This window comes from Dermatophagoides pteronyssinus, unplaced genomic scaffold (assembly GCF_027571235.1).
Source record: "Dermatophagoides pteronyssinus isolate colony J.1.1.1.1 unplaced genomic scaffold, Derpt_VIB-CSIC_2022.12 sq0012, whole genome shotgun sequence".
In the NCBI taxonomy this organism is placed as follows: domain Eukaryota; kingdom Metazoa; phylum Arthropoda; class Arachnida; order Sarcoptiformes; family Pyroglyphidae; genus Dermatophagoides; species Dermatophagoides pteronyssinus.
In genome coordinates this window covers 172,303-198,483 of record NW_027461536.1, presented here as the reverse complement: position 1 = coordinate 198,483, position 26,181 = coordinate 172,303, and the positions used below count along the sequence as shown (strand labels likewise).

The window sequence follows — 26,181 nt, the reverse complement described above, 5'->3', positions numbered from 1 at the left end:
TTAAATCGAATCAAATCGATCAAAAAACAAAAACAAAATTTTATCATTAAGATTAACAACTTCAAGATGAAATAGATAGATAAAACTTGTTTATCAAAAATCAATCAATAATTTTGTTGTTGTTGTTGTTGTTGATTTTCATCAACATCATCATTTATGTTTTTTGGATCCAAATTTCTCCTCATTTTCATCATTAAGTTGATTGGTTTGATCTGAGTTTTTTTTTTTGGATGGTTTTCTTTAATCTTGTTCTCGTATCTGACAGTTTTTTTTTTTTGATTCTTGCCTTTATATTTAGTTCAGAAATTTCCAAACAAACAAACGAATAAAAAAATGTGAGACATTTCTGACAACCAACCAACCAAAGAAAAAAATTTATTCATTTCATCTGCATATTTGATCTTGAATGGATTTTTTTTTTTTTTTGTCCTTTTTTTCTGGTTTGAATTTTTCATTCATTCTTGGTTATATGATGAGGATTCTCTTATCATCAACATTATAGGTCGTTGTTGTTGTTGTTATTTGATTGTGTGAATTCAACACAAGATTTTCATTTGCACTCAAGTTTGTTTATTTTTTTTCACTTATCCATCATTCTTGTTTTTTTTTATTATTATTATTCTTAGAATTCTTGTTTTCATGTTTTTCATGATGTTTCAGCATGTTTTTTGTTTTGTTGATTGTTTGGTTGTTTGTTTGTTTGTTTGGTTGGTTTGCTTGTCAGAATTTCAGTCATTCATTCTTATTCCGGAATCATCATTTTAGTTAATTTTTTTCTCTTGGTTCTATTATGGATGATGGTTTTGTATTTTTTTTTGCATCCGTTTCGGTTCGTTTGATTCAAAAACCATCATCATCATCATCATCTTTGCTATTAAACTCTTTCATTTTTTCTTTTGAAAAAAAATTCATTCCTTAACATCTTCATCAGTTTTTTTTCGTTGAAATCATTACCATTTGAATGTTACATTTCATTTTTGGTTTTCCAAAAGATTCCAAAAAACTTATGAAATGAAATGAAGTGATTTGTTGTTGTTTTTCTCTCTTGTCAAAGGAAAGAAGAAGAAGGAAAAATTTTTCCATTTATTTTAAATTATTTTCTCTGGAAAAAAAAGAAGAATTTTGAAAACTTTTCATCAACATAATGGATATGCGGAAACTGAATGAATGAATGAAAAATCAGATAAATTTCAAATTTTTTTTTCCTCAAGAAAATTAAAAAAAAAGAAGAAGAAAAAATTCAAGAATAAATCATAATGGTTGTTGTTTTATTTTTGAATCATCATACCGATCACACTAAAAGCAAAACTAAACCAAATCAAATCAAATGGAAAGAGAGAAAATCCTTTTTTCACCAAAAAAAACAGTAGCAACAGCAACAACAACGGCCACGACGACATTTTATTTATTCATCATCAACAACATCACCAGATTTACATCATCATCATCATCATGATCGATTGTAATCCACTTTCCGCTTTTGCTTCTTCCACATAAACAAAAAGTTCATTACTTTTTATTTCGTCAGTTTTTCTTCCTTTTGGTTTTCATTGCATTTTATTTTTGTTTCTATTTCTCTGCCAAAAAGCCAGTGTTTCACAACTTTTTTTGCAGAATTTTTAGATATATCCGAAAGAAAGAATCGAAAAGAATCCCGACCAATGTTATTTGCTGTTCTTTTTTTTTTGAATGTTGGCATTGAATGCGTCGAATCCGTGAATCAAAAGAAGAAAATTTTTCCCGTCGCCGTCTTCGTTGCTGTTGCTGTATCCCAAGAAAAAAAAAGAAACCTTCTAATCAAATTGAAATGTTTCATTTCAATTTTAGCCATTGAAACAAATATATACACAATGTTCGAACATTTTCTTTGTTCATTCAGTTAGTGTTTTGTTTATTTGTAGTTTTTTGTTTCGTTTTTTTGTTTTGTCGGGCTGTTGATCGCATCATACAACCACCCACCAAATTTATTTGGATTTTCATCGATCCACCAACATAAAATATATATTTTTTTTTAAATTCAAAACAACCGAAAAAGAAACAACATTTGATTTGATCAAAATAAACTTGTTTTTTTCACATTTATATTTCCGGTATTTTGAACATTTTTTTCTTCTTTCCATTCATTCATTTACTTGTTGTTTGTGTTTCGAAACTAAATTTTGTTTGTGTTTTGTTTTGTTTCAAAATTGAATTATTTTTAAACTTTTTTTCAAAAACAACAACAAAAAATCAATGTCGATGTCCAGTGTCCGATATAATGAAGATAATTGTTTTTTTTTTTGAAACTGATAACAAACAAACGCCAACGACGAATATTCACAGTGGACAACAGTGTTATCATCAATAACAATGGTAATTGAATGAAAAAAAAATTGTTTTTCTTCCAAAAAAAGATATTTGAATTTCAAATTTTGTTTTTTTTTCTTCAACAATGTTTTGATTAAATCAATACGTTTCGTTAGGCGGCGGTCCCACTTGTATAAACTAACAAACAGACTAAACCGAAAAATGCACTGTGGAAGTAGAAAACGGGAAAAGTTTGCGATTTGACAAACTTTCGAGTTTAACATATCAAGCAAGCATGATCCGGCAAACTAGTTTTTTAGTTTATACAAGTGGGACCGCCGCCTTAGAAAGAAATAGAAAACAGAACTATGTTTTCAACCAAAAAAAAAAATCATCATGTGGAAAAATAACAGAAATTATCTTATTTTTATTCATGAATTTTGATTCGTTTCGTTTCTTTTGTGATGACCATCCAGCCAGACCTTGGTAATAGTTTGATGAAATTGATGCATGGAAACAAAAACATTGAACAAATCTAACCGAAAAAAAAATAACAGAATTTTTTTCAAACATTTCGAATGGGAAAACATACACACCCCCCAAATACACCTCAACTAACCGAATACATGTCAAAATAGTTATTACATTTATGTCATTTTTTTCCCATCTCCTCTTTTTTTTTATGAAATAACAATTTTTGTTGTTTTGGGTCGTTTTTCTTTTATTCAAATCATTCGCATCAATTGAGAATTGGATGCACAAAAAATTTCATTTGAAATGTTTTGTTGTTGTTGTTATTTTTTCCTCGTTTAGTTATTCATTCGAGTTATTCCTTTTATCCACATCATCATCATCATAATTCCGACGAAAAGTTTTTTCCATTTCTTTTTTTTAAGGAGATTTTCTGGTTATGTTCGGAATTCATTTCTTGGCTCTCATTTATTCACTTTATTTTCATTTTGTTTGAAATTCTTTTCATTGTTTCTAAAATGGGTTTTATGAATTTTCAAGATAATCATTATCATAACAATGACCATTATCATTATCATTATTAAACATTCAAAAACATTGAATAACAAAGAAGCAAAACAAAAAAAAATGAGAGAAGAAGAAACATTTTTTTGTTATCAAATTGATTCACAGTTTTCTTTCGTTTTTTCAAACGCCTTTTTCAGGTCTTTCAATGTTAATAATGATTCGTAATGACCAGAAAAAAAAGAAGAATAAAGAAGATGATATCATGAAAAGAAAAAAGGGACACCATTTTATTTTTCTTATACTTCATTGTATGTTGTCACCGTTGTCATCATTATTATCGGTTATTAAAATGGTTCTGTTTCTTTCTTTTTTTTTCATTTTGTAACATTCAATTAAGATGGAATATATATTTTTTTTTTCTCCATTCAAAATACTATTATACAACAGAGTTGATCATTCAATAGATTGAATAATGAGCGCGGGTGGTGATGATTATGATCGAACTATAGTAAATGAATGACAAAATTGTTGTTTGGGTTTTCATTGGTTCCAATTAAAAACAAAAAAAAAATAAAATAATAATAACTTATTTGATTGCCAAATCGGATAATAAATATGTAGAGGTGGTAGATGAAATGAATAGATAAAATGTTGAAATAAAAATTAATCCGAATTTTATTCAGTTATTCGTTCCATAGAATATTCTAGGTTGTCGTTTAGTCTTCTTTTCCAGAGAAACCTGTGTTTCACTTGAATTCTTTTTTTTTTTGTTTTTGTTTAAAGTTTTCTTTTTTTTTCTCTCTCTCTCTATCTTGATGATGTAAATTTTAAGATGATGATAACGTTTGATAACATCCATGAAATCTTTTATGTTGTCAAAGAAATAAATAAAAAACTTTCGTTAAAGAAAATTTAAACATTAAGAATATTCAGCTCTCACCATGCCAACAACAATAATGATAACAGAATGAAAATATTTTTAAATTGCAAAAATATTTATTCTTCTTTTGTGTTTCCTAGTGATTTGATGTTTGTAGATTCAGATGAAGAAAACAAATACCTTTTTGCAAAAGATTATATTTTGTTTTGTAAGCAAAAAGATCTTATTTTTTTCTTTGATTTTAACGATTTTAAATTCTTGATTTTGAATTTTGTTTGTTTTACAGAAAAAAAATCTTAATTTTTGACATTTTGACAAAGGAAAAATCCTTGAATTTAATTGTAGCAAAAAAAACAAAAAAAAATTAATGAGGTAAATAATAATTATCATCTTTCTTCGTTTGTTTGTTTTGTTTTATTTCCACTTTCCAGAAATATCGATTCTATCGAACTCACCAGAATACAATATCGATTCTATCGAATCTTTTCATTATTGAAAAAGAAAAACATAATTCATCGGTTAAACGAATATTGAAGAAAAGAAAAGTTTTTCAAAGTGAGAAAATGAACATGTATTGCATAACACCGAACACAACACAATCAACCAATGTATTTTTATATTGGTGAAAGAAGAAGAAGAAGAAGAAAAAGGTTTCGTTCCAAATGAAACAGATTCTGTTTTTTTTCCTATTACTAGGTATTATGGTTTGAATGAATGATGATTGTATTGATGTGTATTTGTGTGTGTGCATCTGTGTTTTGTCTGAATTCATGATTCAAACAGATTCAGAATAAAAAACGATTGAACTAACGAAACATTCTGTATTCCAGGTTGGAAAAATATTTTTCCAATGAAAGAGAAAAAAGTACAAATCTTTTATTTTCCTCTTTTTGTCCATTCGTTATTGTTGGTTAATATGATGGATTTTGTCTAAAAAAAATTCATTAAATTTTTTCAATGTTCGTTTTATGCTGGACATTTTCATGGTTTTACAAACCAGAAAGAAGAAATTGATCTGTTTTTGATTGCTAAATTTTTCAAAATTTAGAAATTTTGTATTCAAAATAAATAAATAGCAACAGAGTATGTTTGTTTATGAATTTTCAATTTTCCTTAGTGTTCTTCCACATCTTTCGTTTTGATGATATAAACTCAGTGGGAAAAAAAAATGAACAGTTTGGAACTGTAAGCATCCACCAAAAGAGAGAAAGAAGAATGATTCATCCAAAAACATTGCGAAATATTTTTCTTTTTGATTCAATTCCAATTTCAATTTCAGTTTCACTCTTTTCTTTTTTTTTTTGGTTACATGACAATTTTTTTTCTTCTCTCATACTTTCAAATAAATGAAGAATTTCAATTTTGCAATATTTATTCATCACTCTCTCTCTCTCTCTCTCTCTCTCTCTCTCTCTCTCTCTCTCTCTCTCTCTCTCTCTCTCTCTCTCTCTCTCTCTCTCTCTCTCTCTCTCTCTCTCTCTCTCTCTCTCTCTCTCTCTCTCTCTCTCTCTCTCTCTCTCTCTCTCTCTCTCTCTCTCTCTCTCTCTCTCTCTCTCTCTCTCTCTCTCTCTCTCTCTCTCTCTCTCTCTCTCTCTCTCTCTCTCTCTCTCTCTCTCTCTCTCTCTCTCTCTCTCTCTCTCTCTCTCTCTCTCTCTCTCTCTCTCTCTCTCTCTCTCTCTCTCTCTCTCTCTCTCTCTCTCTCTCTCTCTCTCTCTCTCTCTCTCTCTCTCTCTCTCTCTCTCTCTCTCTCTCTCTCTCTCTCTCTCTCTCTCTCTCTCTCTCACTCACTCTCTTTTTCACACATATCTTTTTCAATTTTCATTCAGACATGGGAAAAAAAATAATTTTACTTCCCTAAAGCATCGATAATAGACTCTTTTGATATGATTATATATAATGTTAAAAAAAAAAGAAAGGGTGAATATTAATTTCATTTTCAATTTGATTTTTGTTTTTCCTTTTCCATTTTTTTTTTTTTTTTTTTTTTTTTTTTGCTTATATGTTTCATCGAGTTTTTTGTTTTTGTGTGTATTCACCAACGATATTAATTGACTTTTCTCTGTTCAATTTTTTTTTGGTTATTGTGTTTTAATTAGATTTCCCGTGTGTGTGTATGGTATTTGATGATCGAAAATTTTTATTGTTTTTTTTCGTCGTCTTTTTTTTCTACTGAATTCATATTCTTTTCAAAGGCAAAAAAAAATTGTTCATTAAATTAAAAGAATCTTTCGGTTGTTTGAGTGAACCTTAATAAACAAATAAACCTTTGGTAAGAATCAAAAAAAAAAAAAATAACCGTGAAGAAAAAGTCAATTAAATTTCAATTTAATCAAGTTTTTTTCTCAGAATGTACGGGTGTGGTGTAGGTGTGCTGATTCTGCACTCAGAACAATTGAAAGAATAATATAAAAAAAACTACAAAAGATTGTTCAATGAAGCAACAACAACAACAACAACTATAGAGAAAATGATAGGTTTTCTCAAAGTCTAACTAAAATTTCTTATTTTATTTTTTAACAATTCAATTCAATTGAATTTAATTCAATTAATCAATCAATTTTTTTTTGTGTTGTATCATCATGAAATAAGAAAGAAGAAGAAGAAGAAAAAACTTCTGTATTTGCTTTTTGCTTTTTGTTTGCTCAATGAGAATGATGATGATGATCATGGTTACCTGTGCATGTTTGTTTATGTTTGATTTTATTTTCCTACTAGTTTTCATTTGAACTGTACATTATTCTTAATTCTTAATGTCTAAGTTGAAATTTTTTTTCAAATATTTATTTTTTTTTTTTAAAGTAAATTTTGTTTCTATTTATTTTGCTTGTTTGCTTGATTGATTTTTGTTTTCATAAAAACGTTACGATGTTTAAATGTAGATCGAGATCAAGAAAATACCTGTTATGACCATTTGTATTTTTTTAAAAAGATTTTTATTTCTGTTATTTCTAATGCTAAATAATAATAAAAAAACTTTTGTCAATCTAAAACACATTTCATATGTTCAACGTTTAGCGATTCGTATCATTAGTTGTTTTGGTGATAGTATGAAATGTCCCTTATAATAATCAAGTTTTAGATTAGGATCCGGTAATAAACGATAGTTGAGAATTAAGTGTGCAACAGCCGCACGAAGTTCAATCAGTGCAAAACGCATACCAACACAAAAACGATTACCCAAACCGAAGGGCATATAAGCAATTGATGATTCCATTGATTTTTCTCCCATAAAACGTTCTGGTTGAAATGATTCGGGGTCGGGAAAATATTCAGGCATTCGATGTATGATATATGGATGGGAAAGTATTGTTGTTTTAGCCGGAATTTTGATACCTGTATTCAACAATGTTGTATCTTTATTTGTGAAACGTGGAATATAATTCACTGGTGGCTTAAGTCTTAATGTTTCGTAAATTACACCATTCAAAATAGGTAAATTTCGCAATGATTCATAATCTAAAGATGAATCATGTGTGCTCAATTCTTCATACAGTTTATCTTGCCATTCAGGATGTTTAATAAGGTAATAGATTATATGACATAACGCAACATTTGTTGTATCATAACCAGCAAGAAAAAAGCCGATAACTTGTCCAGCAATTTCTTTACGACTAATACCTTTCAATTTCTGTTCTTTTTTATCAATCTCATTTGATTCAGAATTGTCATTTACAGTTTGTTCCACCAATAAACCAATAAGATCCTTTTTTTTTGAGAGAAAAATTACCTTAATAAGAATCAAAATAATGGAAAAATTTTTAGATTTATAATTCTTACGTTGATTTTTTCTTTTCAAGCGATCTTCAATTATCTTGAATGTTAAATCATCAAAAAATTTGGCCGATTTGCGATCAACAGGATCAAAATCCAAAAATCTTCCCAAAGAAGGAAATACCATGCAAATAATCATGCTAAATGTAAAATCCACATTCATAATACGTAAAGCATGTTTTACCAATGGATGATTGTACTCATTAATTGAATTCAGTTCAATTCCAAATCCACACGAAGCAATCACATCCATGGCCAATGCATTGGTGTAGATTTTCATATCGAACATTTCCCCATTTTCAGCATGTTTTTTCAAATTGTTTACAAAATTGTTCGAAATATTGTTGATAGGAGTGATCATAGCTTTTAATTTAGCCGATGTAAATGCCGGAGCAGCAATTGCTCGAATACGTTTCCAAGCATCATAATCTTGGATAAATACCAATGAAAGTATCACTGATGTTTTGCCAAAATAATTACCCCAACGAATTGGAAATTTATGAAATTCTTTGGTTGATATTTCGCGAGCTATTTTCGGATCATTCATAATCAAAAAAGAATTACCTATACCATATATTCCAAAAATATTGCCAAATTTTTTTGCTTCTCGATAAAAAAATTCATGCATTGGTTCTCTCATCCATCCAAAATCGGGTACATAACGGGCTTTTATTCCTTGACGTTGCCAAAATGTATGACATCTATAATATTTACTGAATTTTGTTATTCATTATTCATTAGTTTTAATATCAAAAAAAATTAAAATTAAATTCTTACTAAATTGCACTGATGACAATTATAGCTGTAGCAATGGTCAAGATAATTGAATGAAAAAACATTTTTCATGAAGATTTAATTTCAATTCAATTTTATTAAATGATTGAAATAAATTTGAAAACATAACTGGACTTTTATAAAGGCTGTAAAATCTTGATCTTGTATGTATGATCTTGCCGAAAGTAAAATTATCAAGGAAATTTAACAAAAATTTCATGGAATTTCCTTAGAATAAGACGTTATTTCCAATAATAGATAAATCATTAGATATAACATTACTTGTAGTATGAAATTTTTTTTTATCGAAATTGACCGAATTGATAAAATTGTCAAAATAAAAAAATTCACGGAATTTTCTTATAATAAGACTTTATTTAATGATAATTATTTTATTGATTTATCAATGAAATATTTTCTGTTATTTTTAAGAAATATTTTCAAGGTCTTTAATACGAACTATGATTATCATGAATAATTTCTTGTATGCAATTTTGATTTTTATCTCGTATTTTATGTTTTTATGTGTAAACAGTATGTTATAACATAAAATTATAATTTTTTTCTTTTTCTTCTCTTTTTTTTCTCAAATGAATAATGATAGTTTTTTGGACATTATTTCATTTCATTTTCTATTGTTTTACTGATTGATTATCGATCATTAACAGAATTTGTTCAAATGTTTTCTTCTTTTTTTCAATTCTTAATGTTATTATTGTTTTTTTTTCTTTTTGGTGAAACGTTTTTATTTTCGAAAACATTCTTAAACATTAGATAATACGATAACATGATGATGATGTTTGTTTTTCTTTTTTTGCTATTTGTTATTTGTTTGTTTAGGTTTGTTGTTATTATAAAAATGTTGTAGCCGATGCAATGTTGATGTTAAAAAGTTTAATTCAATTTGATGATCATATGATAACAAACAAAGAATCTTTTCGATTGATGATCAAACATGATGAAGAAATAAAGATAGTAAGAAAGAAAATTGGCATCATACGAAGAACGTTTGGGCGGAGAATGTTGGATCGGTCTAATGTTATTTAATGAATTTATCATCGATTGATTGATTATATAAATGAATAAATTGAATTTCGATTCAAAATCTTATGATAACATTTCCGGTAACCTCCCCATTTGTAATCGAACAGAATTTTATTTGTAACAACAAACAAACAAACAAACAAACAACAACAAGAAGCTTTTTTTGCACTCAAAAAAGAAAATTTGTAATTCAAAATCTTTTATTTTTCTAAATAATTAATCAAGATTATCATTTCGGTGAAATTCAGTAATTCGTTTTTCATTCTCCCTCTTTTTTTTGGTCAATTATAATTATCCTCGATAAATAAATCTTTCGTTTTGTTTTGGGGGAATCGAAATCAATTCGATGTTTTTGTTGTTTGTTTGATTGGTTAGTTTGGTTTAATGTTTTTATGTTGTTGTTTGTTTTTGTACCAAGAAAAATAATGATGATGATGATGATGATAGAATGAAAAATGGTCGAATCGAACCAAAACAAAATCAAATTACAGTGGTACCTCGGTTAACGAATACCTCGGTTAACGAAATTTTCGGTTAACGATTTCGGTCAGGAAACCGTTAACGACGATTTTTTCGGTTAACGATGATTAAAAAACAAGTATTGCATTGTATTTCGGTTAACGAACATTTCGGTTAACGACGGTTTTTCAGGAACCGATCATCGTCGTTAACCGAGGTACCACTGTATAATGAGAATTTCTTTCTTTCTTTTTCTCTCTTGCTTGATTCATGAATAAATGTTATGTTATGTCTTCCTAATCTCGTTGTTGTCTTAATCTTTGTGAATTTATTTTTAATCCTCAACACTCATTCATTTATTTGGTTGTTCGGTTGTGTGCGTGTGGGTTTAGAGTTGTAATTGGAACAACAACAACAACAAAAAAGTGTTTTTTTTCTTGTTTCTGTACAAAAATTTTCTATTTATCCAGTTTCTATACTTTGAAATCACATCATATGTATGTATTTAATCAATTTTTTTTTGTCTGGTTATATTTGTGATTTATTTTTCTCATTACATCGATTATCATCATACATCCGGATGGATTGCAGAATTTCTGAGCTTAAGCAAAAGTTGGATTTGAAGAAACAGAAACAGAAAAACAAAAACATAGCAAAAAAAAAAAAAATCTCATTATTTTCATTGAATTACACCATCTATAAGACCTAGTTATAATGATGATGATGATGGAGAAAAAAATTTATAAATTAATCCAATCAGATTGAGTAAAAACAAAAAAAAAATATTTATCGATTCAAAATGTAATAAATTTTTTTCCAGTTTTATACGATGAAAGTTTCTTTTTTTTTTTTTTTTTTTGTTTCATTTCATTTTTTTATCAATGCAAAACGTCGGTCGATCAATTTCACTGGAATCACAATTTCGGTAAATCACAAAAACTTTAAAAACTATTTTTAAAACTTTCATTTTTTCCAATTAGAAAAATAAAATGACCAAAGAAATGAATGTTGTTGTTGTTGTTGTTGTCGTCGGAAATTAAAGTTTTTTTTTTGTTGCAAAAAATATGTAAATCAACTAAACACAAACCAAATGAAAAAGTTTTATCTGTCAACTGGTAACTGTTTCACTCCCAAATTTGTTTCTGTAGTTTCTTCTGTTGAATGGATTAAAAATTTGTTCAACACTTTTGATTTTGTTGTTATCAACAAACAAACAAAAAAAAATCTTTTTATTCCATTTTCATTTTTCTTTAAAATATTTTTTCATTGTTTATTGCTATATATTTCATCATCAAAATATTTTTTCTGGTTCCAATGAAAAAAAATTGTCAACAAAATGAAAGTAAAATTGGCTTCTTTCATTCTTCTATTAGAAATTTGATTCATTTAGAATTTCTTAATAATTCAAATGAAAAAATGTTTAGATCCTCTTTTTCTGTTGGTTTTCATCAAATTTTTTTTGTTGGTGCTTTTTGCTAAGAAAAAACAAGATTTCTTGCAATTCTTAATTCTGTTTTCTAACCTTTTTTTTCGGCTAATTTAGTTGTCTTTTTTTTAGTTTATTAAAAATTTTACATTTTTCCCGGTTTGATTTGAATAAAAATTTCAATATCAAATAAAAAACAAACACTAAAAAAAAATCGGGTTTCAAGTCGTCGGTCGTTTGTTTGTTTGTTTCGCTTGGTAGGTTTTTTTAAATTGGAAAAACAAAAAAAATTTCCATAAAATCAATTGGGAAATTAAATTTTTTTTTTCAAAAAAAAAGAAGAAAACAAACAAACAAACCAACCAGACAAACAAACAAACAGATAAATCTCTATGGGAAAAATTTAAAACTAAAAAAAAAAACTAATTTCAATTTCAATAAGAATCTTATTTTTTTTCTTCTTCCAGATCAATAAAATGTACAGAAAACAGATAAAAATCAATTTGGATCGAATCGTCGTCGTCGTCGTCATCATCATCATTATTTATTTATTAATTACAAACAAAAGTACACTTCCCGAAGGCATTTGTATTGACAAGAAATCATCATCATTGATTCAATATATCATCTTCTGTCCACATTATGAATTCATTAGTTTATTTTTTTTTTTGTAAATTCAAATAGTAAAATAAAACAATTTATTGATCCATAATCTTCTTATGGTTTCATCATTAGTCATTGAATAAATTTGTAGAAACCGAATTGAATCACTATTTTTCTTTCACTGTGATAATGATTTCCGTTTTGAATGTTGAATGTTGTTTTTCTTATCTACTTTCGAATTACCCAATAGAGAAATCAATATGGATTTGCATTTTTGCATCATATTCCAACTATAATGATGATTTTTTTTCTGGATTTTTCCATTTTCATTTTTTTTCGAAAAAAACCATAATCAAATCTATTTTATGATTCTGTATTCTTTTTTCTTGACAAAAATTTTCCGAAACTGAAAATCAATATTTTCGGGTTGTGAAAATTTTCCCGTAAATAAAACCGAATTGTGTTTGCGCGTTTTTGTTGATCAAAACAACACAAGAACGAGGACAATTTTATCATATCAAGCAAACAAACAAACAATTTTTCCCCTTTATCGAAGAGAATATTCGAGATGTTTTAGTTTTATTCAAAACTTTCTTAAATGTCATCATAATGAATGTCTTTTGATGATCAAAATGATTGACGTAATAAACTATAGTGACGTCTTTTGATGGTTGATAGTTGTTTGATAAAAATATATGGAAATGGAAAATTATTCCAATTTAAAATCAATAAAATCATAAAAATGACATTTTTTTTTCTTTCTTCACTGGAATATTTCGAAATCAATCGATTGATTTCTTTGTTATTGATCATAAAAACAGAAAAAAAGGGTCATAAATAATAATAATGATTATAAAACGAAGAAAAACAAGAAAATTACCAATCATAAAATCAATTTGATCGATGATTGATCAATAATCTTGTGTTATAGAGTATTTTTTATCTGTTTTTGGTTCATGATTATCATTATATCTGCAACTGATTATGTAATGTGGTCCTTAGATAAAGAGATCAAATGACAAATCAAATCAAATGAATTGGAAAAAAAATAAATCCAGAAAAATTTTATTTTGCAGAATGTTTAGTTAGAATCATAGAGAATTCAACTTGAAAAATTTTGTTTCACAACGAAAAAAAACTGATGATAATGATGATTTATGATGAAATCATTTTTGCAATTATTTTTCCCTGTTTCAATGTTTCATTTTGTATTTGCAAATTATCTTTTTTTTTAAATCATTTCTTTTGGTTCAATGATTTTATTGCATCAGTGATGGCCATGTGGATTCTTTTTTTTCTCCAATTTGATTTGGATGTTGTTTGTTTCATTCATTCATCATCATCATCATCATCGTGATCCATGTTACAAGAAGAAATTCCAGTGATACAGAAAGTCATCAAGTCTAATGATCATAAATCATAATAATTCTAATTGTCATTGAAAGTCAAATAATGATAATCTTATGGACCAAACGAACGAACGAACGAAATGTTTCCAAAAAAAACATTGAAATAAATTTTTACCATTGAGATTTTCTTTTTTACTATTACATTTTTGGAATTTTTGATGATTTTTAATCAATAATTTAAAATGAAAAAATGCAATGCAGAAAAGCCAACTTTTTTTTTCTCCCATTCTCTTTCTCGGTTCGGTTCATTTGAATTGAATTAAATTTTTCAATAGATTCAAAAGGTTGAACTATAGCTGTTTGTTTGTTTGTTTGTCCATGGCCATCATCATCATCATTTTCATCTTCGAGAGGGAGACGGAATTTGTTTTAAAATTTTAATTTTTCCATTTATTTGTTTATAAAGTCGTGATTTCTCTTTCTCTCTTTCTCTCTCTCTCTCTCTTCATAGATAGATATGTAAATCACATGACTTCGGGCATAACAATTTTATTTTTGTAAAAATTTTCCTTGTTTTTCTTTCTGTTGATTTTCTTTGAATATCAAAAAAAAAAATTTAAAAATTCTATTCACTCTCACATCTTTTTCACAAATTCTATAGTCGCTGCTGTTGATATTAATTTTATTCCTTGTTGTTATTATCTTTTTCTGTGCACTGTTTGTTTGTTTGTTTCATAAAAAATTCATAAAATCACTGGATTTTTGTTATGTTTTTCCAAGCTAAAACACACACACAAATTTCTCCATTCAAATGTTAAAATTTTTTTATTCGTTTCGCCCACATTGTTCATTGCACTCAATCAAATTCAAAAAAAAATTGTAAAAACAAAACAAAATTTAAATGGAACAAAAAATTTATGTTCTTCTTCGCATCTTCATTATCATTTGTGTCCAATTTCTAAACAAAAAAAAAAAAGAGCTAGCCAAATAAATTGCTGATTTCTTAATTGAAATTTGATTGTTTCTTGTTTCAAATAAACATTATAATAATAATATTTTTTTTTCTTACAAATTTTGACATTTTAAGAAGAAGAAAAAAATTCAAGAGAAAAAATCTAGACATGATTTGAATAAAAAATTAATCAAATTTTATTTTGGGAAAATTTCTCATTCCCAGAAATTTCCCGAAATGATAATGATGATGAAAATTATGGATTCTAGTTACATATTTTTCATCATCGTTTTGTTCATTTTTTTTACATCATTTTTTTTCTGTATTCAATTACCTCACGTCATATGATAATGAAAACATTTATTCATTTCATTAGCCGTTGGGAATTTTTTTTTATTATTGTTCTTCATCTTTTCCTATTCTTTTTTTTTCGTTTGAAGGTTATGCTTTTAGAAAAAAAATAATAATATTATCATTATTATCATCACATATTTGATGTTTAATTGAATGGAATTATAATTGATTATAATGTTGAAGAAGGTGAATTGAAAGTTTGTCAGTTATTTTGTTTTCTGGTTAATTAGATAAATTGATGATTAGATCAAATATTCTTCATCATCATCATCATCATTGTACAAAACTAAAAACAATGGATGCCAATATGGAAAACGAACATGTTAATTATTTCATACTTTGGAACAAAGTTTCCTCTTCTTTTGCAGTATTCTTCATTTTATTAGTTAGCCAAAAAAATGAAGAAATTTTTTTTCAAAGTGAACATAGCCATTTGAAAGAATATCTCGAAATGTTGAACTTTGAAATCCAAATGATTTTTATTTTATTTTAATTTTTTATGCTTTTTAAAGACTATAAAAACACATTTGCACTAATATTGATCGGATTGATGATTCGATTTGGCACAATGATTTTTTGACAAACAAAACAAAAAAAAATTGGATGTAAAATTTCCCCCCATTCCATTCTCTTTCTCTCCGATGATAATGGTGATTATTATCGAAATCGATTTTCATTTTCTTTCTTTCTTTCTTCCTTTTTGTCATTTATCTGAATTGAAAATGTTGAAAATCTGTGATCGATATTTTCGATTTTTTTTTATATATTTAAATTTTCTTTTTTGGTCGATTCATTCATAGAACGTCTTATATATCCCGAATATCGAATCAAAAGAAAACAACATTGTTTACAATGATTTATTATCATTATCTATGAAAAAGAAATGATGACGTTGTTGTAGAAAAAACAACAAACAACAACAACAGCAATGAATTCTGTTAGTTTGTGATCATCACTTATGCTTATGTTTTCAACAACAACAAAAAAAAACTGAAGAGAATAAGTTTTATTTCGTTTTTCGTTCATGAATAATTCAACAACAAAAAGAGAGAGAGAAAGAAAGAAAGAAAATGTAATGCAAGACAACAATCAGAGATAAATGAATGAATGAATGAATGGTAATTATATTGATTTGAATCCGAAAAAAATGATGATGATGATGAATAATCAAGAATGAATTAATCAATAAATTTTCATAGAAATATCGATTCAAATGATGAACAATTTGCCCCACACACACACACAATGATCATTGGAGAAAAAAAAGAAGAAGAAAGAAATGTATTTGAAAGCCTTAAAGCATCGATTCAAATGTCATCATCACTTTTACTAATCATAAAATTCTTATGATTCTTGTCTGTGTTTTTTTTCCACTTATTTATCTTATAATCAATACATAAAATGTATGTTTCTTTTCTTTTCTTTTTTTTGATAGAATGAATATTCTTCTATAATTTATTATCAAGTTCAATGAATGTTGGTTTCTTTTCCGGGATTTCTTTTTTTTCGATCACCCAAAGAAAAAAATTATTAAGCAAATTGATTTTATTTTCTTTGGAATATGAAGCAACAACAAACAACAACAACAATCCAGTAACCAAAGTACATTCCAAATTTGTTGTAAATATAATCACTATGAACCAAAAAAAAAAAAAAAAAAAACAACATCCATTTGCAATCAGCAAACAAATGTTTCGTTGTTCAGATTTTGCTCACGTCATTTTTTTATGCATATTTTACAACAAATGAAAAAAAAAGTTTTGTTTTTGCTTGCTTGCTTTCTATGTGGGTGTGCACACAAAGTTTGAAATTACCTGGAAATTAGCTTTTTTTTTACTTTTGTTTATAAATGATAAATGCATGTTCTACTGAAAATGAATTAGAGAATACAAGGAGATTTTTTTTTTTTTTGGTGATGGAGAAGAAGAAAAAATCCTGGAGTTGTATAAAGAATATAATGCCCAGAATATTTTCTATTTGCCTGTATATGACGGTGTGTGTGTGTGTGTAATTTTGCATATGGAATCGATTTGTAAATCAATCAATCAACCAGTTTGAAGTTGAATTAAAATGTTTTTTTTTTTGTTTTTCAATGAAAAACAAAAAAAAACAAAATTCTGTATCCAGAAAAAAAAAGATTATTATCATCATTATTTACGGATCTAAACTGGGGGAAAAAAATAAAATTTTGATTTCGTGATCCAATTAATTTGTTGTTTGGCATTTTTGTTTGATGTAAGTAGGCGTAAGGGGAGAAAATGAAAATGTCTTGTTTTACTCAGAAGAAGTTTATTTTGTTTCGAAATTTGTTTTTAATGATGATGATCATAATGTAAACCAACGACAACAACAACAACAACAAGAGATGAATAACAGCAATAATAACAAATAATTGTTGATTCAAAAAATGATTGATTGATTGATCATTGAATCCATAAATTGATGGATGATTTAATGGATGCAAAAAATAATGAATCTGGAAAAAACAAAAATAGATACAAGAATCTCACTTAGATTTTAACGATTCCAACAATCAAATACAAGAATATAGAATAACATTTAGTATTCAATTTTGTTTTTGCTGAATAAAAACAAATGAATGAAATTCTTTTTCCATAGAGAAAACGGATAAATTTCTTCAAGTTATTGGCTGTTAGTTCTCCAAACTAACCCCCCATATCTATCTATTCAAAATCAAAATCTTCATTCATGTTTTCAGTATTTTGTCATTTAATCTTATATTTTTCAAGTAGAAAATTTGCATCTTCAGTTGCAGAAAAAAAAACTTTCAAAAAAGATTGACAAAATAATAAAAAAAAACGAAATGTTCATTAAAATAAATCCTGATTACAAGTAAAGAATGGCGGTTACAACAAGTAACGAAAAGAGTTCTTTCGAAATCAATTCACATGAATAAATAAATAGTGTGTATTAATTTAAATGAGAGAGATGCTTAGATAGAATGCTGTGACTGAAGAAGAAAAAAATCTTATTTCATTCGCGATTTATTTATTTTTTTTGTTACATTCAAGATTTAATTTTCTGTCAATGAAAAAAAAAGATGTAACAAAAAAAAAAAGACCGAAAAATCATTAAAGGTTTGGATGTAATTCACAAAAGAAAAACAGCCGTATATACTCTGTTCAACCACAAATCATCTGCATATCTAAATAATTAATGATTTTTTTTTGATTCTATTTCAATCCATTGGAACAAAAATATGTGGTGTAGAGAGAGAGCGAAAAAAATAGAAATATTCAGTTGGCTTATCCAGACAAAAAAAAAATTTTCCAATCATTTTCAATATATGAATGAATGTAATATATTTCCCAATCACAATCAAAATGAATAAAACCGCTTGTGTATTTAAATAATGTTGATTCAATGATGCGAAGAGAGGGTGTTTAGGATTGTTTAATCTGATGCAATCGAATTCTCTCAAAAAAAAAGAATTCAATATTTGGATGGTTCTAAAAATAAATCACATTCATATATGAAATAGAAGGGAAAAAAATTATATTAAATTAAGGTTTAAGGAAATCATCAAAGAAAAAACAAATCATCATGATCATCAACAACAAAAAAAATGTCACCCAAAATCACTCAAGATTTATCGAAAACGATTCTTTCGAATGATTGTGATGATGATTGGAATGATGGAAATGACAGGAAAAAAAATGATTCAGGAAAATTCTTCAATTATTCAATAATATCATTCAAAACATTCATTCAAGTATCAATTCAATTTTAATGGAAATAATTTTCCAAGAAAAACATTTTGTTATTAATCAAATATTTCTCAAGAGTAGATGATGATGATGATGATTATCATTATCACACTTGAAACCTTCAAACACATACAAATTCTCATTTCTTAATTCCTGATGCACAATAATTTTGTAGCAAAAAAAAAGATTGTTATAAGCATTCTGATCATACATTTTTTTTGGATGCAAACGATGAAAATGTAATGATAAACTACATTTACAATGCAAGAATCAAGAATATGTGTTGTTGTTGCTGCTGTGTGACTAACTTTATCAGTAAAATAGAGTAGATTATTGATGGGTAAAGAAGAAAAATTCTGCTGATTGAATTGGTTTTTTTCAACAAGTAATTACATTCTGTTTTCATTTTGTTTTTTTTATGTTCATTTGAGCCAAAATCTATTATCATCAAAACAAAAACGAAAAATCAAATTTGGAAATATCGAAATTGATTCATCATCGATTTTTTTAATCTATCCATCTATCTATCGATCGATCGATCGATTCATTACACGTACACAGAATAAAACAAAATGAAATGAAATGAAAAAAAAATAAAAATGAAAATTGATATAGGATTTCATAGATAAATTAAGTAAAGAATATGACGATGATCATCATGATCATCATCATCAAGATTATTATGATTTATGTAGGGATGATATTGGTGAAAATATAAAAATTCATTGGCCAAAGAATCAAATAGAATTTGGTTACAAACTATTTCTCTCTCACTCACTTTCCATATCAAAATTGAATTATGATTAATGATGATCACCATCATCATCGTTGTTGGTCATTATTGTTGATTATTAGAAAATGAATGAATGAATGAATGAGGCGAAATAATCATGATAACAATATAAATGTATTTATTTCATTGAAGCAAAATTTTTTTTTCTCTCGCTGTGAAATAGGCAACAATACTAATCTTATTTGTATACAGGGGAAGAAAAAAGAGGCAAAAAAATTACATTCTTTTTTTTTGCAAATTCAATGGAAAAAACAGATGATTATGATGATGTGTTCACATCGATTCTGTAAATTAAATTATCTTTGAAATGATTTTGTTGCATATATATAAATTTGAAGAAATTCTTGATAAATTCTTTTATATATTATTTGATTCTGATTCTAATTTTATTCTTTTTTTCCATTTTTTGTTCAAATCATCCATTATTTTAGCCTTTCAATTTGATTGAATTGATATTCCGCAAACGCCTAACAATATGAATGCAAAAATAATAATCACAATTTTTTGATTATTAATTTAATAAGATATTTTTCGTACGGGTTAAATATGGCAACCGTAACATCATCATCATCATCGACATCCAAATCTGGAATCGCATCTACACCAACAACAACGATGACAATTCCGATTAATAATAATAATAATAATGATGATAATAGTCTAATCGAATGGTTAAGAAATAATTGCCCAAAATTATTAACAGCATCAAATTTACAGCAACAAAAACAACAACAACAACAACAACAACAACAACAAGCTCATTATAAACATAATAATATCACATCGGATTTAATCAATGATAAAAAATCAAATTTATCGTTATTAAATTTATTAAATAATGATCAACGTAAACAACAACAACATTCGATGATAAATAATAACCAACATGATTCTTCAAATAATCATCTTCATAATCATCAGCATTCATCATCAATTACATCTTTATCCAAAATTAATAACAACATTAATAATGATGATAATATTGTTTCATCGATTGATTCAACCAAAAATATATTACAAGATACAAAACAACAACAACAGCAACATTTATCATTATCGAATGATTTTGATACATCTGAACATTTAATGATAATGTCAACATCAACAATTGAAAATGATTTAACAGGTTCATTATCAATGATAAATTCAATGGATAATAATAATAATAATAATGATCCGATATTAATATCATCGATTAGTAGCCATAATAATGATCATCATCATCATTCACATCATCATAATCATCATCATCAACAACATCATCAGAATCATCAAACATCAATTATAGTTGATCATACAATAATTGATACGAATAGTGAAACAGCTCGTAATGCAATCATTTATGTTGTTGTTATATTAAGTTTCTATTTATTAGCTATATTAACAATTGCAATTCAATATTATCTAAAACATCAAACATTGGATCCATTTAGTGCCTATATTTTTGGTGGTGGTTGTAGTTCATCAACAACAACAACAAACAGAAATAATGATGGACGTGGTTCGAATTCAAAATCATTCAATAATAAAAATCATCGAAGTAATAATAATAATTATTTAATGAATCGAAAACAATCTAAATCAATTATTAGTGGTGATAATGGATTGAATTCATTAACAAATCATCAACAGCCATTATTATTATTGAAAAGGCCATTGAATAATTCTTTAACATCGAGTATTGTGATGAATCAACAACAACAATCAACAGCATCATCTATATCAGCCGCATCCGCATCCTCATCATCATCGTCATCATCATCAAGATCAATGTTATTTGAACAGATGATGTTAACAGCAACAACAACAATGATGATGACCAAATTTCATCAACAACAACAAAAACAAACATCAACTTTATCGAAAAATAATTTAGTAAGTTGTGATTTTTTCCTAAGAATTCTTGAAATGTCAGCTTTTCTATCTAACATCATCATCATCATTATGACATGTGATTATTTGAAGAATTATTCGAGAGGAAAAAATTATTGATAATAATAATAATAATAATAACGATGATTGTAGCAAACAAACAAAAAATAGTAAAAACAAATAGAATTATAAGAAAAATAATTTAATTCAATTATAGGTTGTGTGTGTGTGTGTTTGGTCCAACAAAACAAAACAAAAACAAAAAAAAACATACATTGATGATCGATGAATTGATGAGAAAAATAAATAAATAAATCATTCTCGTGAGAATCGGATGATGATGTTGATTGAATTTTTTTTTGAAATTTTTCTTCTACTCTGACATCAATCAAGAATGTTGAATTTCATTTTTTTCTTGATAATTTATTTCTATTCATTTTGATCTTCGCTAATTTATTGAATTTTTTACCACTTTCTTTTTTCTGTTACATTACAGGATTCATCAATGGCTACAAATTTTTTAAAACCATCATCATCGACGACGATGAAAAAAAAATCTCCAATATTCAGTGATCATAGACAATTAAATGATAGTAATCATCATTATGAAACATCGATTGTGAATAATAATCTAACTGATAAAGGTGGCGGTGGTGGTGGTTACGGAAACAGTAAAGATGTCGAAAGAGGAAGCACATGTGATAGTGATGCTATCAACGGAAACATTTTACATTCATCATCATCATCATCAATTGTAATTGTTCATCATCAAAATGATAATGATGATTGTAATCGACAAATTTCAATCAATATTCAGCCAACAATAATATTATCGAATGAAAATGAAAATAATTCATTTGAACAAATTGATCAGGAAAATAATCAACAACAACAACAACATCAGGCATTGATGATTGATGAAATTGATGATTTTATTGATGATGATGACGATGACGATGATGATGATGATGATGATGATGATGATGAAGAATCTTGTATCGATACTGATGATGATGATGATGATGATTCTGTCATGGAAGAATCTGAACAAACTAATTCAAAATTTAAAATTTTCTCATCAAACATTCTTAATCAAACTAAAGGTGATTTGTTATCAAATTCGATAACAACAACAGCAACAACCGCCACCGCCACCACCACAACTACTACATCAAGTCGTAGACAAATTCTAAAGAATCTTTTTTCATCATTCGGTTCATTTGGTTCATCATCGACACCATCACCACCGCCACCGTCAATGATTGATCAAACAAATTCATCATCAGTGCCTTTATCACAACAATCAGCATCGATGATCACCACTACAGCCGCTACCGCAACAACAACAACAATGACCAATGTAAAACCAGTTGTGAAAAAATTTCTTATACGATCATTATCATTACGAACAAATGATGATTCATTCGAATCATCATCAAGTTATTGTCCATCATCATCATTACATAATCATCCAAATTTTCAATCAATAACAAGTGCAACCAGTGGATCATCATCAACTACAACAACAATGTCACATCAAGATCAAATCGATTGTGGTTCAACATTGTCACAAACAAAATTAAAACAACAACATTCACCATCATCAACAAATAAACTGCCCAAGATTGTTCGATTTCAACAACAGAAATCAAGTTCTACACAGAATTCGTCCAATCATATGATTAAATCATCAAATACAACTACATTATTATCATCATTATCATCATCATCGTTATCATCATCATCATCTGTTGTTATCGATAATGGCCAGCATCATCATCATCGACGATATGAAGAAACACATTTGTAATAATTTTCTTTCATGATAATTATTAAAAAAAACTAATCGATAATATCGATTTTATTATTGTAACATTTTTATCCTTTAATATTTTCATACATGTAATTATAGAAAAAACTGACATAATGAAAATAAAATCATTTTTATTCATTGATAAATCATGTATTATTTTTTAATTGATTTTTGTTTTCGAGAACGTCCAAGATTTGAAGGTTTTCTTTTACGTTTGATAGCTGGTTTTTTTGATTTTGAATTTTTCGGAACATCATTATTATCATCATCGGCCATGTTCATTTCATAATCAGAATCTGCATCATTTTGATCAAGTAAATGATCAAATTGTTCGGCCGATGCAAATATGTCGTTTGTAATGGATGAAAAACCATGTTTACCTTTGAATGGTGCAGCATTACGTGCACGATTTTTTCCCATTGCTTTACGTATAATTTCGGGTTCAAAGTTTTGTTCATCTTCATCTTCATCGTTGGTAGGAAATTCTTCATCATCATTTGAATTGCTATGAATGGATCCATCATCATCATCATCATCTTCAAAATCTTCCATATCGAAATCTTCATCATCAAATTCTTCATCAAAATCTGCTTCGTCATCATCACCATCATTAGATTTAGTTTGTTTCTTCGTCGATTTCTTTTTTGTTGATGTTTGTAAATCTTTAGCAAAATCTATACTATCATCACCAACATATTGTTCATAATTATCAAGTAAATCGTTAAATTCTAGGCTGGTAACCGATTCAATATCACTTTCATCATCATCATTATCATCACCATTTTTCGATTTTTCCATTTTATTTGATTTTCTTTGCTGTAAAAATTTATAGATGAAACGTTCATCAATCGGTATTTGTTCTTCATTTTGATTAATATAATCTTTGGAATTTATATTCATTGTTGATGTTGATGTTGTTGTCTTTGGTATTCGGCTGAAAATCTTGCCAAGATTTTTCGTTTGACCATCTTGATCATTATTTTCGATACGTTTAGGATTTTTAAATGAAAAACGATCGAGAAAATGTTTGAGACTAAAATCTTCCAATGGATCACCATCATATTCAAATGATTCATTATTGATTATTTTCTGTACAAACATTTGTACAGTTGGATGAAAATGATTACGTAAAGCAAATAATTCCCAACAAGGTTCTTGATCGGCATTTGCATATAATGGATTACGACAATCGAATCTATATTTACCATCATCTTCATTATTGTTTTGATTTTCATTGTTTTTCTTTAAATCAACATAGACCCAGGATTTGATTTGGCCATTCGATTTTTTTCGATCTTTATCATCATCATCATCATCATCATCGTCATTGAAATTTTTATCAATTTTCGTATCCATTTGAATCGGAATGATGTCAATTTTGAAGCCATCTTTTGTTTTCATTAATGCACCAATAAGAATCAGAATGGCTATTACGAATGATGTCGATGAATGTAAACAAAGCTATTAAATTGAAAAAAAATACAAGATTAACAAATCGAATGATATAATTGAATTAACGAACCTGTAATAATCGTTTAATGAATGCTCGTACACGACGTATAATTGGATCGTGTTTCATTGATCGATATAAAATGTTTAATAACAAATTCAATTTATTACATTGATCTAATGTTGTATCCAATAGAAAACGATATAATGATGAATAAAAACGATCGGTTAATGAACCATTTTCAGTGAATAAAATCATTTGAAACATTAATGATAATGTCTGTATGGCTGTATTACGATTAACATAATGTATAAGTTTATAGAATGTATTCAAATGTTTTTCAATCAAATCTGATTCAAGTTTTGAATATGGAAATGCACGTGATACACCAGTTAATAATACCGACATTATTTTACTATTCACTTCACCTAATTTTGTACATTTAGTAAAAATGGTAAAATAAATTTGTATAACATGATTAGCCAATTCACGATCAACATTCGCCTGATAGATTATTTCGCTTAAAAAACAAAGACAATAATATTCCGTACGAGCCGTAATATTTGGACGAAATAATAAACGTTCCACTTCTTTTACAATAATCATTTTCATTTGGCTATGATGTTGAAGAATTTGTGCTAATAATCGTGCAGTTGTTGATGCTACACGTGGTGCTGGATCACCTAATTTATTGATTAAACTTTCTAATAATAATTTTTCCTGTTCCGGATTATTAATGAATAAATCATATAACGTTCGAATAGATTTCATTTTCAATGTATCCAATGTATCATGTGAACATTGAACTAATTGTTCAATAAATCGACGATACAATGAACGTATTTGATCTTCAACATGTGTAATAAGAAGAAATTTTCGTCGATAAATATTGAATGAATCTGTATTCAGAAGAAAATCATGATCAACTGAATTAATTTGTTCTTCAAATGATTGTAATTTTTCACGAGGAATTAATAGATCACCAATAAATAGATCACGTATAGTATCGATAGCCATTATACATTCACGTTTTCCTTTTCCATTAACAAAACGTATTAATTGTTCTAATGAACGAAGATTATGTACAGATGAATCCTGTATCAAAATAGTATTGGCTGCTAATTTATCCTGTACTGTACCATTAGATAATACAGTTTTTATCCATTCAAAATCTTGTGCTTTTGATCCATATTGTTTTTGTTGATCATAAACATAATAATCAGATTTCAATAATTTTATTGCTTCAGCACGCAATTCAGTCACATGATCATGACTTAATCGTAATGATTGATCTGAATTTGTTGGAATATTATCGATAACTTTTTGTCGATACCATTTAGTTCCTGCCGGTATTAACAATGTTTGTTTTCGATTATTGCCATCATCATTATTGTTCTGATGATTTGATTTTTTCCACTTGGATTGATGTTGATGAGAAATTTTCTTTGGATTCCTATGCAAAACAAATTCTTGTTATTGTAATTCCATTAATAAAATTTACATTCATTAAAACTTACATTTTATCTATGTTGTGGATCGGAATGAAAAATTCAATCACAAAACATGAATATTTTTAGAAATCCAAAAAACCATGTGGATTCTCACGTGATTCAACATTCAAGGATTCTCTGAATATTCATATAATACGT

The 26,181-nt window shown here is 27.3% G+C and overlaps 3 protein-coding genes across 3 annotated transcripts; 1 reads left to right on the top strand and 2 right to left on the bottom strand.

Annotated features, from left to right (window-relative positions):
- The first annotated feature begins 1,834 nt into the window (after positions 1-1,834).
- Positions 1,835-23,228, top strand: LOC142645473 (uncharacterized). Its single transcript, XM_075821726.1, has 3 exons — positions 1,835-2,352; positions 19,829-21,272; positions 21,766-23,228. The coding sequence occupies exons 2-3, from the start codon at positions 19,944-19,946 to the stop codon at positions 23,077-23,079; spliced, it is 2,643 nt and encodes an 880-aa protein (XP_075677841.1). The 5' UTR covers positions 1,835-2,352; positions 19,829-19,943; the 3' UTR covers positions 23,080-23,228.
- On the bottom strand, positions 6,924-8,837 carry LOC113789545 (cytochrome P450 3A41-like). Its single transcript, XM_027339096.2, has 2 exons — positions 8,693-8,837; positions 6,924-8,628 (listed from the first exon to the last, which is right to left on the bottom strand). Exons 1-2 carry the CDS (start codon positions 8,752-8,754, stop codon positions 7,149-7,151), a joined length of 1,542 nt encoding a protein of 513 aa, XP_027194897.2. The 5' UTR covers positions 8,755-8,837; the 3' UTR covers positions 6,924-7,148.
- Positions 23,194-26,173, bottom strand: LOC113789802 (CCAAT/enhancer-binding protein zeta-like). The gene is made up of 3 exons (XM_027339386.2): positions 26,050-26,173; positions 24,605-25,985; positions 23,194-24,543 (listed from the first exon to the last, which is right to left on the bottom strand). Coding segments are annotated over exons 1-3 (2,691 nt in total). The 5' UTR covers positions 26,052-26,173; the 3' UTR covers positions 23,194-23,235.
- Between the last annotated feature and the right edge of the window lie 8 nt (positions 26,174-26,181).